General features: G+C 33.7%; 1 protein-coding gene across 5 annotated transcripts in view; it reads right to left on the bottom strand.

Annotated features, from left to right (window-relative positions):
* Nucleotides 1–19,167, bottom strand: part of GRIK2 (glutamate ionotropic receptor kainate type subunit 2) — a 444,423-nt gene that overhangs the window by 34,583 nt on the left and 390,673 nt on the right. For all 5 annotated transcript variants that reach the window (XM_084513441.1, XM_084513443.1, XM_084513442.1 and 2 more), the window contains 2 exons: nucleotides 13,176–13,401; nucleotides 1,017–1,267 (listed from right to left, as the gene is read on the bottom strand). In XM_084513441.1, the coding sequence (XP_084369567.1) occupies nucleotides 1,017–1,267; nucleotides 13,176–13,401 (477 nt within the window). The remainder of the gene's footprint in view (nucleotides 1–1,016; nucleotides 1,268–13,175; nucleotides 13,402–19,167) is intronic.

Here is a 19,167-nt window from a genome sequence, read left to right as displayed (position 1 = left end):
GATACTTGCATACTGAAAGGTAGCCTCAAAAGAAGTGATAACAAATCTTAAATTTTCTGAGTAATAATTCAAGTTACAAAAATTCACTAGTAGCATCTGGAAAAAATATAAATATAAATATACTGATTGGATTTACTACTGATTTTATTAAATTAAGAAATTAAGTTACTAAATAGACATACAGGTCTTGCCATAGGTATTAGAAAAAATAAAAATAAATAAATAAAAATAAAATAAAAGCTTATCTCATCTCCATTTTTAAAATACAGAATATATCATAGCAGTAAAATATATAGTTTGAGTTTAGGTTTAAATATGGGCACATACATATAGAGAGATTTATTTGATTTATTCACTATGCAGAAACTATATTTCCACCTAAGAATTTCCCAAGATATTATCAGTGTTGGCACAATTACAGTATTGCAGTTGCAAAAATTGTAAGATGAGATCAAATTAACACTAGAATTTTCAAAACCAAGTCAGTCTGAAATGACAGGACATTATATCATAATCAGTAGTAAACCCACAAAAAATCTTGGTGATGTAAATTTTTCCAGATGGTACCAGGACAACTTTTCAAGTATAAACATGTGAAAGAAAATTTCTATAGAGACATTTGTATATTTTGGCTTTGAGCAACAGACAGTTTTGTTTTTTTGGAAAATCAGAATTATCTGCTGAAGTTTAATTTGTTTCCCATTACAGTTTCGGATTTCTTCTTCATCCATAAAATTAACTGCAGTGAACTTCCAGAAGTAAAAAGCTGTCTTTTTTCAGGCTTGAATAAGAGGAGAAATAGTCACTTGTCCTGAAAGCTGGCTACAATTAAACACATTGAACACAAATTAAAAGCTGTAAATGTAACCTTTGGGTACTTTGCTGTGATCCTTTCTTATATACTGTATTATACGATAAACAATTAAAATGCACCTACATTTTGGCTACCAAAAGTTTAAAATATTATTTAACTAGATCATAAATAGAATACGGAAATAGGAAAAGACAATATTTACCTTTTCCAACTGGGCATTTTTTTTTGATTTGTACAAAAATTCCCCCACTGCCACAAAGACAGAAAGCACCAATCCTGCTGCCAGGACAATAAAGATTCCTCCAATATTCTGAACTCCCAAAGCACTGGCCTCTTTGCTTTCCTCCTCTGGGCAGCCATTGCCTCTCCACCATTTCTCTTTCATCATGTGGAGCTTGCCCTCCTCTTGCAGCTGTAGAATTGCTATAGTGATCTTGTCTCTATATGGAGAACCTAAAGAGATCACAGGGAACATATATTGCAGTGGTGTATATTTTAAAGAAAGTTAGTTACACCTGATAAGAATAAAATGTAATGCGATGAATGCCACAGGGAAAAAATATATATCCTTTTCTTTACAACCATAACATTTATGGAAAAACAAGTACATTTAATCATGGTCCCACTGGTCACACAAGTGCAAACCTACGTACGTACATAACTACATATGTGCAGAACTTGATACAGCTGATGTTGGTTATAAGCCAGGCAACTTGATGAAGCAAGTCTTATCGCATTGAGTCCAATGGTCTACTAAACTATTAAATCCAGCCAAAGAGTGTTCACCTTTTAATTCATATCAGGCTTTAATTATTCTGCAGTAGATTTAGTCTAATATAACTAAATCTACAGGCTGTTGCTTCATAGCTTGCTACCCTAAAGCTGTAGGTCTTTTATATAATAAGTACTTTATACTGTTATTACTTTCTTGCAAGAAAGAAACATCAATTTCTTGATGAAAGAAACATCAAGATACAGCCACAAAAGTCTGTATCTGATACACTGTCAGACAATTACAATTTACAAGATAAATTTAAGTGTTTGGATAACAAGAATGTGAATTTTCATATTTTTAATATATTTCTTTCTCATAATTAAGTATTTTAAAATAACATGATAATTTTGCAGCTTTTGAACCTTTCAATACAGGCAGTTCACAGGGTACTGTCATATCTTCATATGTCATCTGCTCTCTTTTTCTTTATAAGTGCACAAGAATTTTTCAATGAGTACTTTAAAACCTAACTTAATTAACAAAGAATGCCAATGGAGAAAACTTTACTTTTCTGAATGTTACTGAGTAAATCAACAGTTAGAACTGTTTTTTCTATGTTAAGATCTGTGTAATGCTTGAGAGAATAAAGACATAATTTTTCTTCTCCTCCTTCCTAAACAAGAACAAAAGACTTTGCATTAAAGTGGTTAAGAAATACAAGAGGAAAAAAAAAAAAAAAAAAAAAAAAAAAAGAGAAGTAGATGAAAAGGCATGGCATCCCCTCTTTCATGCGATATGAATGCAGGTCTACAAATTTTCTTCCTCCTCTTTTTCCTTCTGTCATAATATTGCTACTTACTAGCTATCATCTTTATGGTGTTTCCTTTGACTGAATGATAAAATGTATTTTCTTTAACTTCATACCTTAAAAAAAAATAAATCTCAGAATCCCGCTAGAGAGATTTGACTATTTCATGTATTTTTGTCAGCTATGAAGGAGCTGAAGAAAGACATTTGTAGGATAATTTGTAGTCTTTACACTAGAAAAACATTTATTTATTTCGTTTTATTTTTTTATTTTATTTTGTTTTATTAGGAATTTCTTCTCCTTTAACATACTATTCAACTTATTGTGTTACATATCTAGAACTTATCATGAGAATATAGCTAATTGCAAAGGGTTGATGTGCCAGGATGGAAATAAAACAGAAAAGACAATTAATTGTAAAATATCCTGAGCTATTCCTTTACTCCAAAAATAAAAGGTGGGAAGAGCTAGCCTCAAAGTAACATTGCAAGAACTTGGGTTTTATCATATCTCCTCCTTAAAAAAGAAGATTGCACTAAGAGCTACACTGTGTTTACACAGGACTATATGTAAAGCAGAGAGAAGGGAGAGCAAATTCTTTTCTATTCCTTTGTGCATGTGTGAGCTTAGGTCACATGATTTCAGACCATCCTGATTATTATGAAACTCTGCAAAATCCTGTATCTGATGCTTTTCTTCAGTCAAATGGAAGAAGGAAAGTGATTATCCACAAGAGCCTGGGGAGTGTAAGTGCATACTATAATCTTTGGGAGATGTTTTCAGGGCTACACTGCCTATAAATATTTAAAAATAACATAGGATTCTGAGAAATAATTTTGGACCCAGTTTAACCCATCTTCTGATCTGACAAGCTGTTTTCTAAATTTTCTAACTAAATTGATTTGCACTCAGTTTCTACACTTTGCAAAGACATAGCAATGGGAAATCTACCCAGAAGTCCCTGAAGTGTCTAAAAATGTTGTGGTCTAATCAGAATCAGTGGATGACAGAATTACCGTGCAAAGAGACTAAAAAAAAAAAAAAAAAAAAAGAGAGAGAGAGAGAGACAATAGACACAGCATACAGATTACACACTTAAAACTGCTGTTTTCCTTGCAGAAATGAAAAATGTCATCATGTAAATGTAAAAGGTTTTGTAAATTATTGCCAATTTTCACCATCATGAGTGCAAGATGAGTCAAGCCATTTAATAAGGTGTTGAGGGAAGGTGATGTCCTCCTTGTGTACTTTTTAAAAACAAAACTATTTCACTGAAGAGAATTTGCTTTTCAGGGAGAAAAAATTAAATGTGAACAGAAACTTGAAGGCTCACTGACCATGTGTGTGAATGCATGTGGAAAATAAATACAGTATGAATAAGAATTAAGTAATAAAGCATAAATTCAAAATAAATAAATAAATAAATGAGTAAAATGCTGTCGTATTCATAGAAAGCACACACAACATTAATTTTCATGTGCAGAAATGTGAACTTCAAATATAAATGAAATCACATGCAGTTGAAAAAAAAAAAGTCTTACCAGTCTGTGCATGGGGAATGACTTGAGCCTGGGGAAAGGAGCAGGGACACAGACACCAAGATATTTAAAACTCCATCACAAACTCAGAGGGAAAAGATGAGACTATAATTTTCCATTAATTATGGAAGAAAAAGAGAAGTCAAGTTTGGAAATATCTGAATTGGTCTTTCCTTTCTTCCCTGGGTTCCAAGTGTTTTATTTTCTCCATTGACTCCAAGAACTATCTCCATGATAAACTAGGACTGGAGGGCCTACAGAACATAAACTATACATTATTTGCTGATCTCTCTCTAGTTGCAGTTTGCAGGAATGAGAACTTCTGCTAAAAGAATCACTCTAGTACCTTCAGCCTAGTTACACAAATTATGGAGACCTTAATAACTTTCTAGGATCAACAAAATCAGTGAGGGATGCAACAATTTCTATTTGCAGTGACTTACATATGAAAATTTAAAATACAAATGAAAATCTGTATAAAATTATGTCTGAAGCATTAATACATATATATATATATATATGGATGTAAATATAAAGCTAACAAAGTCCCAGATGTATTGAAGTTATATATAGAGGTTATAAGTATGCCACTGAAAAGATGTACTCAACAGCAAAACTAGCCACTTCCCTAAGTAGCAATGAGCCATGTATTTTTAAGAGTATAGAACAAACAGGATATCATTGCATACCAGGAAATAGATGTGAGCTTCTCAAAAGCCATCTGAACATGGTCCTGGGCAATCAGTTCTAGGTGTCCCTGCTTGAGCAGAAATTTTGGAGGAGAAGATCCCCAGAGGTCCCTTGCAAACTCAACCACTCTGTGATTCTGTGAAATGTAGCTTTGATAAAAGATTTTCTTTGTGATGTTAAGTGAAGTAAACCAGAAGCATTTATCAGTTTCTTAGCTCTGTGCCTATGTTTTTTTTTATATATATTTATGACATACTCAAACATTATAGCATTCTTGCCTCTAAGATACAAATAAATTAATGACAATGATGCGCAGTTTAAATACACTCCCCACATTTACTGAAAACAAGTGCTATATCAATAAACTTTGAGTGGACATAGAAGTTTTTAAGGTAGAAAAGTGTAAAAAACTTGTTTTTGCCTCTTGCAAACCTGTATCAGTCGTACAAGCAGACTACAAATACAGCCTCCTTGGGAAATATTTGTCTAACACTACACAGCACCATACAGCTGAATGAAGGAGTCTAACAAACATTACATGCAGTCCTACAATGTATATAGTTTTTAGAAAGGTGAGCAAGAGTTTAGTGAAAGATAAAGAAAAGTCTAGGGTCAGTCCATGCATTTCCAGAAGCCAAGCTCTAATGGAAATTCTGAAAATAATACCTGTCAGTGTTTTTGCCACTAGCTTTTTTATCATGGGTGAGGTATGAATTAGCTGTTAGGTATATCTAGCTGTAATGACATCTTAAATCATGGTAATCTTTATTTAAGTTATACAAACAGGAATAGCTTCATACTTTGGAGTGGTCAGAATTCCTACAAAACTTTATATTGCATCCAGAGGAGACAATTAGAAGCTTCAGCTGCTTCAGTCCTATGTATTCCATATATTTCTAATCACTCCAGTAAATAAGAGGAGCTGACTTTTTTTGGTTTTCCATGCAGATTTCTTTCCCACAATTTGATTCACAAGGTTAAAGTGACTACAGGAGCAACATATTCTGTTCTTTATATTTGAAGAAGATTCTTTACAATGCAGCAAATGGTCCTGAGCACTATAATGTCAATGTTGAAGCTTGAATAATGTCTTTACTTAGTTACACCTGTCCAACAAAATCCTGCTGGAAACTCCACTTCTCCAACGGAGAGTTTATTCACAACAGCTACTGGAAGACGTGTTTTGGCAATTCTTTAATATAATGCTCAGTCAGCTATCATGCGTCAACACATACTTCTGAGGTAACTATAAAAACACGGTTCTTTCATCAAATATGTTAGCTACACATTCTTATATTTCAACAACAATAAATTAACTGCTCAAGCACTGAAATTCTCAAATTAGTTTCAATACTCAGTTTGACCTGCATAAAAATAAATAATTTGAATCTATATTTTCTGCATGTTCAGCTAATGAAGACAAATGTATTAATTTGTTTTAGTTACAGAAGAACTGAAGCCCAGCACTTTTATGCATGTATAAGTGATGAATATTACAGTTCAAATTATATGAAGGATTGCAGATTAAGTGCAGGCAAGCAGAATAAAAAGGCCTCCCGTGTTGGTACATGGTATTTCTCTGTCTCCTATAGAGACAGATCTGTTTAAATCGCAAGTCACCAAGGACTGGTAAAAAAAAAAAAAAAAAAAAAAAAAAGTTCATATTACGAAATACGAATATATGAATATTCTATAGTCTGAAGGTAATAAGAAACTACAAGAGAACTAGGGGATTTTAACAATAAAACCCAATGAATGCAAAAATTGCACAGTATTCATTACACCCATTATTTGAAGTTTACCTAAGAATGTATGATATATACATAGACACATATGCACACTTTCTAAGTAGACAGCATGTCAATTGTAAGATGCATTTTTTTCTCCAGCATCTGTACTTGCAGTAGACATGCAGTAGACAAGGATAGCTTAGCTCAGATATCCTCTGATATCGTATATATAAATAAACAGGATTTTTTTTCAAAGCCTGAAATCTCAAAAATGATTAAATTGAAAGCCAGTGCTAACAGTAGTTTTTAGTACTTTACAGAGTACTTTCCAGAGTACTTTTCCAGTACTTTAGTACTTTCCGGGAATATATTTTCACCAAAGCAAATTAGCAAATCTTAAGCATCTCTGCAACTTTTCAATATTTCAAATATGAAGAATTTGGTTCCAGTTATGTTAACCAAGTGTATTGTTAACTATCTCAGGGACTAAATTTACATCATTTTCATTGTTATTCCTTACAATTTTGGAGCTGTCTGCTTTTTGAAAGGTTCCCATGTTATTCATGCCTGTTGCTTTGTTATTATTAAATAAATACATTTTTTAAAAAGGTGTGTTAGAAGTATAGACCTGTTTATCCATGAATGTCAGATGTAATCGAGTTACTGCAGGAGTAGAAGCAAAGCAAACTCACAAACTCACAAACTGCATCTAAGAAGCTTAGGACATTCTTTTTGTTTTCTCGTACTTCTTCAAGAAAATAAGGTAACATGCAGTTTTGAATTTAGAAAATTATGCCATATTTAAATCAACTAATGGAAACATAAAAACCACCTCTGTTTCTCCAGACAAGAAAAAAAAAAAAAAAAAAAAAAAAAGATTTTTTTTTAAATTATATTTTGCATTGATCACTGACTACCAAATGCATAAATTAAATGAAGAGAATGTGGCAGTAATGTGATCATTTACAGACACTGTGGCCATTGTCATTGTTCTCTAATCTTGCCTGAGATTTAAGGAAAATTGTTTTAAAAACATGTCCCTTAAAAACATATACTTTTCAGTTTGGTGGAGGTGTGAAAAGGGAATGATGCTGGGACATAGAAAGTAGCCCTAGCTACAGTAAGTACCTATCTTGAAAAATGTCAACTGATTCTTAGTCTAGACCTCCAGCAGTGACACAAAATGAAAGACAAAAAGAGGAAAACACTGAAGCACCAGTGTGAAAGGGCCATGAAAATCACACTGCCCAAGTTCTGCATTTTGAGATAGGACAAATGAGAGGCACAAATTTCTTTTATTTCTTTTATTTCTTCTCTCTTTTTTTTTTTTTTTTAACATGGAAAAAGTCATTTTGTCAGACATTTTTTTCTCTCTCTCTCTTTTTTTTTTTTTCCTTCACTTCTCACTTCTGTCTTTTAAAAGCTAGACAAAACAAGGGAGACAACATCCTACACATCTGTAGGATACTGAGATGTTATTCTTACATTTACTCCATTTTTATCTACTTTTTATTTTCCAACTAAGCTTTGGAAAGTACATTAATTTTTGGATGATTACAAAAGAAGGCTGCAAACCTTCTTTCAAAACCATAATTCTATAACTAGAATTATGAATGCAATAAGGGAGCAAGCTGAACATGTTCTAAAAGAATAAAGGCTTGAGATCATCTTCTATCTTTTCAAACTTACTACTGCATACTAAAGAAATTAGAGTAATTTATTTGATTTCATTTACATTACATTAAGTTTTAGTCTTTACTCATCTTTTAAAAGCTTTTGTTCTTAAGTAGTCTATATTTCTCTCTGTGCTGACATTCAAAACTTTCTATATTTGAAACCACGCACTTAAAAAAGTTCATGTAATGAAATCTTTTGTAAAATACTTGCATTGAGAATTTGATCAGATAAGTTTAAAAATGTCAACATTACGAACTTTTACCAAGAGTATTTTTTTCGGTCACTCCCAAGAGACATAAGTAATATAAATCAGGTGTCCTATATATATTGTTATTGAATACAACATGATAACTGTGTTACATGTTCACTGATTACACTGTTTGTTTAAAGTCCATTTGAATCCAGTAACCTCTCACTGGCATAGAAGAAATGTTTTGTACCACGTTTATTAATGGCTTATATAAACATAAATAATTTATGAAGTCATATTGCTATAAAAGATATGAAATAGCAGATTATAAATTATTGCCTGAGACTCCTTTTTTTCTGTGATGAATTCTAATTTAAAGGAGTGTAGTGTGAAATAGTCTTTCTAGATTTGATGTCTGATGAAATTATATGAATACTGTCCTCAAAATATGCTTACTCTAAACATCATAATTACATGCTACAAAGCTAACTGAAATTAAAACAAACAAACAAACAAACAAAAAAAACTCTCTTGGCTCTGATTCATCAAAAATAAAATATTTATTTTAATGCTTAATTAAAAAATGCTGAATTGAATTACACTGTGCAAAAGTAAGTAAGTACACTTCAACATACTGGATGGAAGAGATGGCATCATGAGAGACTTGGACAGGCTTGAGAGGTGGGAACCTTTTCAAAAAGTTCATAAAGACCATAAAGTTCATAAAGTGCAAGTTCCTGCATCTGGATTGGAGCAATCCCAAGCACAAATACAGCTTGGCCGGAGAATTCCTTTTGAGCAACCCTGAGGAGAATGACCTGGGGGTCTTACTTGATGAAAAGTTCAACACAAGCTGGCAATATGCTCTTGCAGCCCAGAAAGCAAACCATATCCTGGGCTGCATCAAAAGAAGTGTGGCCAACAGGTCAAGTGAGGTGATTGTCTCACTCCTCTTTGCTCTTATGAGACCCCGCCTGGAGTACTGCATTCACCTCTGGGGCCCTCAGCACACGAAAGACATGGAAGTATTAGAACAAATCTAGAGAAGGGCCACAAAGACAGTCTGGAGCACCACTTCTATGAAGAGATGCTAAGGGAGTTGGGGTTGTTCAGCCTGAAGAAGAGAAGGATCTGGGGAAACCTCATTGAAGCCTTCCAACACCTAAAGAGAGATTATAAAAAAGTTGGAGAGTGACTTTTTACTCAGGCAGATAGTTATAGGAGAAGGGGGGATGCTTTTAAACTAAAAGAGAGGAGATTTAAATTCAATGTTAGGAACAAATTCTTGACTCAATGAGTGGTGAGGCACAGGAACAGATTGTCCTGAGAAGTTGTGGATGTCCCATCCCTGGAGGTGTTCAAGAACAGGTTGGATGGAACTCTGGGCAACCTGCTGTAGCAGAAGGTGTCCCTGCCTATGGACCAAATTTGGAACATCTTTAAAAAAAAAAAAAAAATACAGTGAAAAATATTTTTTTCTCTAAGAAGTAGAAATGATTATAAACAAAGTTTATTTGACATTTTGTTATGTATTGGGCTTATGTGACAAGATTTTAGTTGTTTGTGGTTGAGGATATAGGGGTGATGTCTGTGAGGAGTCCTGAAGTTGCCCCATGTTAGGTAAGAGCCAGTTCCAGCTGGCTCCAAAAAGGACCTATCACTGGCCAAAACTGAGCCAGTGAATGATGATGGTTGTGCCTCTGTGAGAACATTTTTTAAGGGGAAATAACACCATGCAACAGCATCTGGGAGAGCGGAGTACAAAATGATCTTACAGATACTTTGGTCAGTGAAGAGGAAAGGGGAAGAGGTGCTACAGGCACCGGAGCAGAAGTTCTTTTACAGCCCATGGAAAAGACTTCAGCGGAACAGGCTGTCCCTTTGCAGCTCACGGGAACCCCATATAGGATCAGTTTGGGAAGGACTGCATCCCGTGGCAGGGCCCCCCCGGTGGAGAAGAAGTATACATTTTCCAAGCAATTATTCTATCATAAACTTCTCTGTTGGCTTGTTTTTTCTGTTAGGAATTTTTTTTCTCTCTCCTGCTTGAAGCTACTTAGACTCAAGCAAATTATGTTCTCACTATTATTCTGTTAGCCTTCAAAAGGAACTTCCTTTGATGAAGTTCAGCAAAAGTAACCATATTCATTCTAATGTATTTGGCATAAGGTCTATAACAACCATATTCTACAAAATTGATCTTTTGTGCTGTTTCAAGCCACTATTCCAAGAGATAAGCTGGATATTTTTGTAAACTTGGGGAGATGACATCCATAGCTTTCAGATACTGTGTCTCTACTTGAACAAATAGTTTCATATCTTCCTGTTCAGAGATGTGTTAGTGACTAGCTTCCCAAAGAGGCTTGTGAAATCATTACACTACAGTTTTCCAAGCACCTGGCAAGTTACTTTTGCATTATTGACTCTAAAAAGATATTACTAAATTTCATATCCCTAAGCATTTTCCATAATCATGAAATAATATATATCTCTGTAGATTTAGTTATGCCAAAAGATCATTTAACAATCCTGAAATTCATTTTTTCCTGTAGAAATGAGATTAATTGCAACATACTAACTAATTAACATTGTATGCAGCTTTGTAAGGTTTTTTGCCTTCAACAGAGCAATGTATTTCACAAAAACTGAAAGGTACTGTAGAAATGCTTTTTCATAATGTTTCCCTTGAAATATGTGTGAAGTATGCCTTCTTTTAGCAGAGGCAACCCAATCTACTTTGTCTGAGACTATACAGTTAACATACAGAATACAGAATTTCTGTAAATATTAGCTCTTGCCTCTGGATAGAATTTTATTGGTAATGCCCAAACAAAGGAATAATCTCTTATTCTTAGCTGTGCTGTGAAAGTTCCAGATGCTGTTTTGTTTTATTTTAATTTATTTTATGAAATCTTAATTTATATTTTATTTTATGTTCTATTTCCTTTTATGAAGGCCTTAACTGTTTTACTGAGCTTATTTTACATGTAATTTCTTTTGCTAAGTTTACCACTGTTTCAAGTCTTCTTCTGCCTCCTTTGGTAATCTATGATTCCTGCAGATATGTCCTCTACTTGTTTTGATTTTATTCAAGAAAATTGTCAGCTGACAGATCCTTTCGTACAACACCACTATTTCTCTTGATCCAGATAACTTAAGAGATTAATAATGTCTTTGATATGAGCCAAAGTTAATGAGGAAATAATGTACATGTAGTGCCTGTTCTCCCTGAAAAAAAGTAGGATACAAAGCCCAAAAGACAGTCTACCTACTGTTTTATCTGCTTGTATCCAATACTTCTTCCTCTGAAACTTAACTGGTCATTCTAGAAGTCTTTATCTTTTATCTAGAAGTGGCTTTATCTTTGCTTTTCATCTGCTTTCTCTGGTGTTTATGCTGCTTCTCTGATTTATGCATAAGGAAAAGCAGTTAAAAACAGCCTGGTCTTTCAGTTTCCTATCACTTGGGAACTTCCACGGACACTTTCATTACTTGGGCATGCTTCATATACTTCAAAAGTTTTCAAGCAGCCTATTCAAGGATTTTAAACTTAGTAAAATTTAATTTTCCTCATACTAAGTCTAATTGGAAGATGTTTTTCATCTTCAAAATAAAATGGAAACATGTTTTATGCTTCAGAAAATATTAAATGCCAAAATAACAATGGGACTCAAGTCTAGTCCTGTCTGGCACTTACATGGCTATAGCAGATATCCAACTATATAAAAAGCCATAATAGAGCAAGATGGAAAAAAATACGATATCAATTAAAATTACTTTCCTAACAACTAACTGTTCAAAGACAGAATGGACAGAATCATAATTTCTTCAGATGTCCACTTCATAACTAACTATACTGAAATCACTAAAAGTATAAAGATGCTGTTAAGGTTGCAGTAAGTATCTACAACATACAGGAAGAACTATCTTTGGTATTACTAGATAACTCTTTATGCAAGATAGTCCAGTAATTAATATTTATTTCTTAACCTTCATTATCATATTCTTAATTTAAAGTATTAGACTCATTAGACTCCACTTCACCTACACAATGGTTTATTGTGTACTATTAACACAGATAAAATCAATGATAAGTGTGAGACGTATTTGAGAGAAAACATAAAACATATTCATACCAACAACAAAATGATAAATTCTCCTTAAAAATAAATTTACAACAAGACAAGTATTGGCCTTGAAAAAAAAGTTAGTGGAAAAATATTACAATATTAATTAGGATCACTGAGCAATACTGACAGACCCTTTGTCAGTACTTTCATAATTAACACAGTTTAGCATTTTCTATTCTTATCTTTTCCAAAATCTAAAGCCAGATCCTCAACACATGTTCTTCAACAATCACTGCAGACAGTGGGAACCCAGAACCTCATTACATGTTGAATTCCAGCCTGTGGATTCTAGAAACCAAACAAGTGTCCGCTGTTGGCTCCTAATCTTGACAAGATTACAAACTTGCTCTACAAAAGCATATTCCTTAAAGTTAATTCAGTAGTTCTTTTGTCTGTGGATTATACATGACATATACATTATACTATGGAATCTTTCCTCTTATTTTAAGAACTTAAACATTTATCCCTCTCTCAGAAGCTTTGTATTATGTGCATTTATTTCTGCGAGCTTGATACGAATAGCACTTAATTCTCTAAAGAGATAGATCAATATTAAAAAAACATGATGAAAGGACGTGGAAAGTAACTTTGTTGTTGTTGAGCAACATGCAAGAGAAGCAAGGCATGATGTATGAGAAACATCAAATGAAAATGTTCAATTTCATCTAAGGTAACAATATATATATTTATTTATTTTCTGTATAGAAAATGAAATATAATTCATAATTATCGATAAAAGATGTAGTATTTTTCCTTAGGTAGGAAAAAGAGAATGAGAGAATGCTAGTAATGTAGAGAAAGCAATAGTATATTGGAGCTTTTCTATACTACTACAGCAGCTGAGATTAATGAACAGAGAACAAATGGTTGACGTATCACCTACCCATGGGAGTTCCAACACCGTAACCTTTTGAGTCTATCAGGCCTCCAATCTGTGTTAGGTTACAGTTCCGCTGTGTGACAAACTCAATGGTTGTTGACTCCATTAAAAATGCATAATCAGAGGTAAGTACACGCTGGATACCTTCTTCGTTGCTTTTAACAAGTACTGACTGCCTCCTGCTACTCATGAAGGCCCACATCTTGTCATAAGTGGAGATTTTGGATTTCTGAAAGATAAATATTAGACACAACAGTAATAAGAATAAAACACTTTTAAGAATGAATGCAAATTCTCAATTTACAGATTTCTCTCTTGTCACATTTTACTACATGTCAGGTTTTACCATGGGATGCCTCTAAGAGTGTTTGTATCTTTCATCTCATCTGTGGAAAACAAAGCAGCTGGACAGATTGTCACAAAAATGTTTATTTGCTTATCATTGTTTATATGTTATTATTTGTCTAGGATGAAGGCCTACAAGTATTTGAAGTCAGTGGAAAACTATTAAGGATTTAACTGTAGCCCAACTCATCAACAATGTTGGTGAGTTTTATAGGATTTGTTGGATTCTGGCACACTTAAAATTATCATGCTTATTTCAATCATTCTGCTACTCCTGAGCATTTCTAAAAACCTAATGCACAGTGTAGCAACTTGAAGTAATCAAAGCACTTACAAAAGACAGATTATGGAAAAAACAATTATGAGGGAGAGGGCAATAACCATTTTATCCATCACACAGTGGATACTTGGAGAAGGATTTTAACTAAAAGATAGTATCACACTGGTCATACTAATACTAGTTTGTCATTGACAAATTGACAGCTAGAAGTCCTAAAGGTGAATACATTTAATATTCCTTTTTGCTTTAATTTAAATATTGCTTTAATATTCCCTGAATGCAAAGCACTATTGTGTTATAGAAAAGAGAGAGGACTGGGACAAAGGAGACAATACTTTGGCAAAAGTATTAAACAAACGAACAAACAACAACAACAAAACTTCCCTCACCTTTGTAAAAGACTATGTGTAAGAGATGATAACTACTGGATAAAGTGAAAACGTTGACTGACCATTTCATATTACATTTGTAATATGAATATTACATCTGCTTAACAAAGTTTCAAACTCAGATGTATCAGAAAATGTTCAGACATGTTAATTCTTGCCCAGTAAATAAAATGTGGAGATACAGTCTGAGGACTCGTAAAACTGGACTTTTTAAGGCATCTTTCATCTTTTAATGTTAACCTTAAATATAACTGCCTTCAGCTCTGGTGGAGATACTTACCAAGATAGGCACTACAAATCTTTCTGAAGTTCAGCTCACTGGCAGCCATAATTTCTGCCCAAATGAGAATTAGCAGTGTATGTGGAATAAAAAGAGCATTTAGAAAAACAGATGACTTTGTCCCCCTGTTGAGATACAGTCCAAGACTTATTTCAGTTTGCCTGGGGACTTAGCAAATCAAGAATTTTAATGAACTCTAGTGTCAACGCTAACAAAACTGAAGATTTCTAGGACTCTACATTAACTCAATGACTCTGTACAGAACAAGATAAGCAACTGATTGCAAAAGATTTTAGTAACAACAAAAGAGGAGATCACCTTACTTCAAAATATACTGTGAATGCACAGAATTAAGAAGACCAAACAGGCATGGTCTCTCTTCACTGGATTTGTTTTGACAAATAATTCTTTGAAGCACTTATTACTGTACTGCAGCATAAAATACTTCAAGCAATACACATCAGCCCTGCAGGAATCTAAATCACTATGTAATGCAGAAAAGTTGGAAAATGAATGTTTTCCAATATTTGTAAAATTTTGCCAAGAGCCCATATTATCATTTAATTCTTTTGCCATACAATCTTTACCCAGGTGAAAAAAAAAAAAAAAAAAAAAAAAAAAAAAAAAAAAAAAGATTGCCAGGATAAAAACAAGCAAGGGGAAAGATTGCTCTCTACTGAAGCATTACAGCAAGTGAAAAAAGACAATACCCTCTAAAGGACAGAATGTGCTCATATTATGATGACTGATTTAATCAGCTAGGATGATGCCTCAGCTTCTACTGAAAAAGAAGGAACAAAAGTCACAAACAAAATAAGAGAAAACTTCTGCATAGTATAGCATAGCTACTGTAATATTAAAAAAAAAAAAAAAAAAAAAAGTATTAACATGATATACTTAGACTCTAGATAACACAAAGACTAAAAAAAGTGCACATGAATCTCCACTGCGAAGCTATCGAGGGTGATAGAAAGTGCACAGTAATCTCTGTTTTGTTATGTAAGCAAAATGCTACAATATCTTTGCACTGATTTCCTCCATCCCTAAAAGCTAAAGGGCAGAACAGAAATGACGCTAAGGAAAAGAGCCCATGTATTTGTGACCACTAGATCTTATGTTTTGGTAAAAAATTCTTACCAAAAAAAAATGTAATAAAGGTTATGAGATTTGTTTTATGCACAAGAGAGAATGCTTATATGAGAAAACAAAACTAAATTTTTGATTCATGAAAATATAAATACAAATGGTTTTCCTCTCTTTTTTGCAAAGTACTCATCAGACTCAGCTGACTAAACTTAAGAAGCCAGAACAATCAAAAGCATCTTGAGCCCATCTGACATTGAAATAAAGAGAATGACACTGATATGTACATAATGGTTCTGGTGGTTATGACTGTGTCATTCATAGTGATGGAAGCAGATGCTGCAATATACATTATGTTTCCATCTTCTTTCATTGTGTGCAAATAAATCCAGTTAATCAAATGATATACTCTATCACGGAAGTGTATTATATATCTGGGTTAGTTCACCATATTACAGAATCACAGAATCACAGAATTTCTAGGTTGGAAGAGACCTCAAGATCATCGAGTCCAACCTCTGACCTAACGCTAACAGTCCCCACTAAACCATATCCCTAAGCTCTACATCTAAACGTCTTTTGAAGACTTCCAGGGATGGTGACTCCACCACTTCCCTGGGCAGCCTGTTCCAATGCCTCACAACCCTTTCAGAGAAGAAGTTCTTCCTAACATCTAACCTAAAACTCCCCTGGCTCAACTTAAGCCCATTCCCCCTCGTCCTGTCACCAGGCACGTGGGAGAACAAACCAACCCCCACCTCGCTACAGCCTCCCTTGAGGTACCTATAGAGAGCGATAAGGTCGCCCCTGAGCCTCCTCTTCTCCAGGCTGAACAAGCCCAGCTCCCTCAGCCGCTCCTCGTAGGACTTGTTCTCCAGGCCCCTCACCAGCTTCGTCGCCCTTATTGTTTCATCTCACTGGAAATCCAACCTGACTCGAAATCAACTGGAAATGATGTCTGCATAAGATAACTTGTGATGACATGATTTATCATGCTTGTGTTCCCTCAGTAATGCTGAAGACAATGCAGAACAGTAAGAAAGCTGCCTTGAAACATTTGAATTTCACTGGAAGGAAAAAAAAAAAAAAAGAGAGAGAGAGAACTAACATGGAATTTGGACATGAAAAGGTTAAACAAATCAAGGAACTCATGTAGCTTGTGCATAAAATAGATGTTCTCACAGTGACATTCAGAGGATACTGTCAGTGACATACTCAGCATTCATACATTAAAGATTTATTGGAAGATAACTGTGCACGTCAAGGATCACAAAAGGAAGTATGGCAAAAGCTTTAAGTTAGTCTGATGCTATGTATATGTTTGAAGCTAGAAACAAGAGGAATCGTTGTTGGTAATATGTTAATTTTCTGTCCTAAAGTACTGGCTAGGAAAGACAAAGATCTGAATAGTCAGACTCTGGAGCACAAAGTTAGAAAAATATCAGGATGTTGGATGAATGCCAAAATAAACAAGGATTAAAGGACAGGGAAGCAGACCTCATGATACAAGACAAGACTGGATAATTGCACAGTAAAATTTGCCAGGCAAATTCTGACAAATTCCTACAAAGGATTATGCAGTATACACTGTTATTGATACACCAATGGAGATTTTTATTTTAATGATAGCATTCAACTTCTTTCTTAGCTTCTAAAATTATTTGGTTGTCATGGACAATGCCTTAGGTTTCCTTGCACCCGTGCAATATTTTAAGTCATAAGAGGCTCAAAAGAAAGATTAAAGCTAATTAAGATTACATTCCAAGGAATAAATAAATAAATCAGAAGACCAGTTCTTATGTATTTTATGAGAGCACTATCCAATACATATGAATTAAACCATGACAATCATTATGGCAAGAAAAAAAACTACCAACAACAACAACAAAAATAACAGACTGCTAGTTCTACCACACTATTTTCCATGTTTGGCAGTGCCTTTAACAACCGTGGTTTTTATTTTTCTGATTTTCCATTGTTAGTGATCTCAAATCACTTTTCTTAAAGTTATGTGATTCATGTATTTTTTTAAGGCTAAAGACAGTTATACATGTTTATTCTTACCTTCTGTAAAGCACAGGGTGAAATGTCACTTCATTTGAATTACTTCATCAAGATCATGACTTTAATTTTTGTGACAATGAGAATGTCACAAAAAGTACATTCATAAAGACCCATCAGCATGGGTCTTTTAGCAAGGTTCCTGACACAGTCTCCCACAATATCTTTGAGGACATGCTGGTACTGAACAGATGGAGCTCCTACAGGTGAAGGACTGGTTTAAGGTGTTGAGCTTGATATGCGGTGCCTGAGGCCAAATTGGCATATGGGCATGAGTGGAGTGCCTCACAGGTCTGAACTGGATCTGATTCTGTTCAATATCTTGATATGCTGTTTGGAAAATCGTATTGAAAGTGTCCTTACCAAGTTTGTGGTAGGACAAATAGGTACACTGGAATGAGTGTACCTATATATATATTTATATATATATATATTTATATATATATATTTATATTTATATATATATATATATATTTTATATAATTTTTATATAAAATTTTATTTATATAAAATTATATATATATAAAAATATATATATATTTATATATTTATATATATATATATATAATTTTTTTTATTTGTTTGAGACTTTGTTAAGTCTCAAACAATTCTCATTAGCCCAACTCTTTAGCCTCTTGAGGTCTCTTTGAATGGTAGCTATATATATATATATATTATATATATATATAATGGTAGCTATATATATATATATATATTTATATATATATATATAAATATATATAAAGCCTGTCCTGGGACAGAGTAATCCCAGGCATCAGGGAATACAGGCTTTGAAACTGACTGGCAGGAGTGTGTCTTGGTACTTTGCAGGTCATACCAGGAATGTGGTGTTCCATTTTAGTCCTCCAAATGATCAGAGGTGATCAAAGAGTTGGAGATCTTAACTTACAAAGTAAGATTTGGAAAATCTTCAACCAGATTTCAGATTTCAACCCAGAGAAAGGAAGGCTTACACAGAATTCTATTACGTTCTTTCATTACCCAAAGAGAAAGTTAGAGATAATTTGAAGGTACACTTGATTAGAATGCATGCTGACAGAATAAGAGGCAATGGAACAGGAGGCAGGAAAAGTAAAAAAAGAAGGAAAAGGAAGGAAAATTCTGTGTGAATATAAATATATATATATATTCTATGCATTGGAATAGGTAGCCTGAGAAGCAGTGGAATCTGCTCACTGGAAATATTTAAGACAATTTGACAAACCCTTGGATAAACTAATCTAAGGTTCTGCATTCAATTAGAAAAGCAGATCTCTTCTAATAATAGGAAAGGATCTCTAGAGGTCCCCTCCAATTTTGAATTTCCATTGATTTCTGTGATTCGCCAGTATACATGTAAAGTTACATAGAGTAATAAATATTTCCAGAGAGTTTGCAAATTATGATGTTAAGCAATGAGATTTTTCTTTTTCTCAATAAAACAAACACATACATTATTTCCTGTTTGAAACAAATAACATTGTGAATTTATGAAGTTTATACTTCAAGCCAAAGACAAGACTACTGTTAAGGAAAATCTATCTTCTTTTTCACACT

This window comes from Aythya ferina (genome assembly GCF_964211825.1).
Source record: "Aythya ferina genome assembly, chromosome: 3".
In the NCBI taxonomy this organism is placed as follows: Eukaryota; Metazoa; Chordata; class Aves; order Anseriformes; family Anatidae; genus Aythya; species Aythya ferina.
Note: the sequence above shows the minus strand (reverse complement) of the source record. Positions and strands in the feature narration are given on the sequence as shown.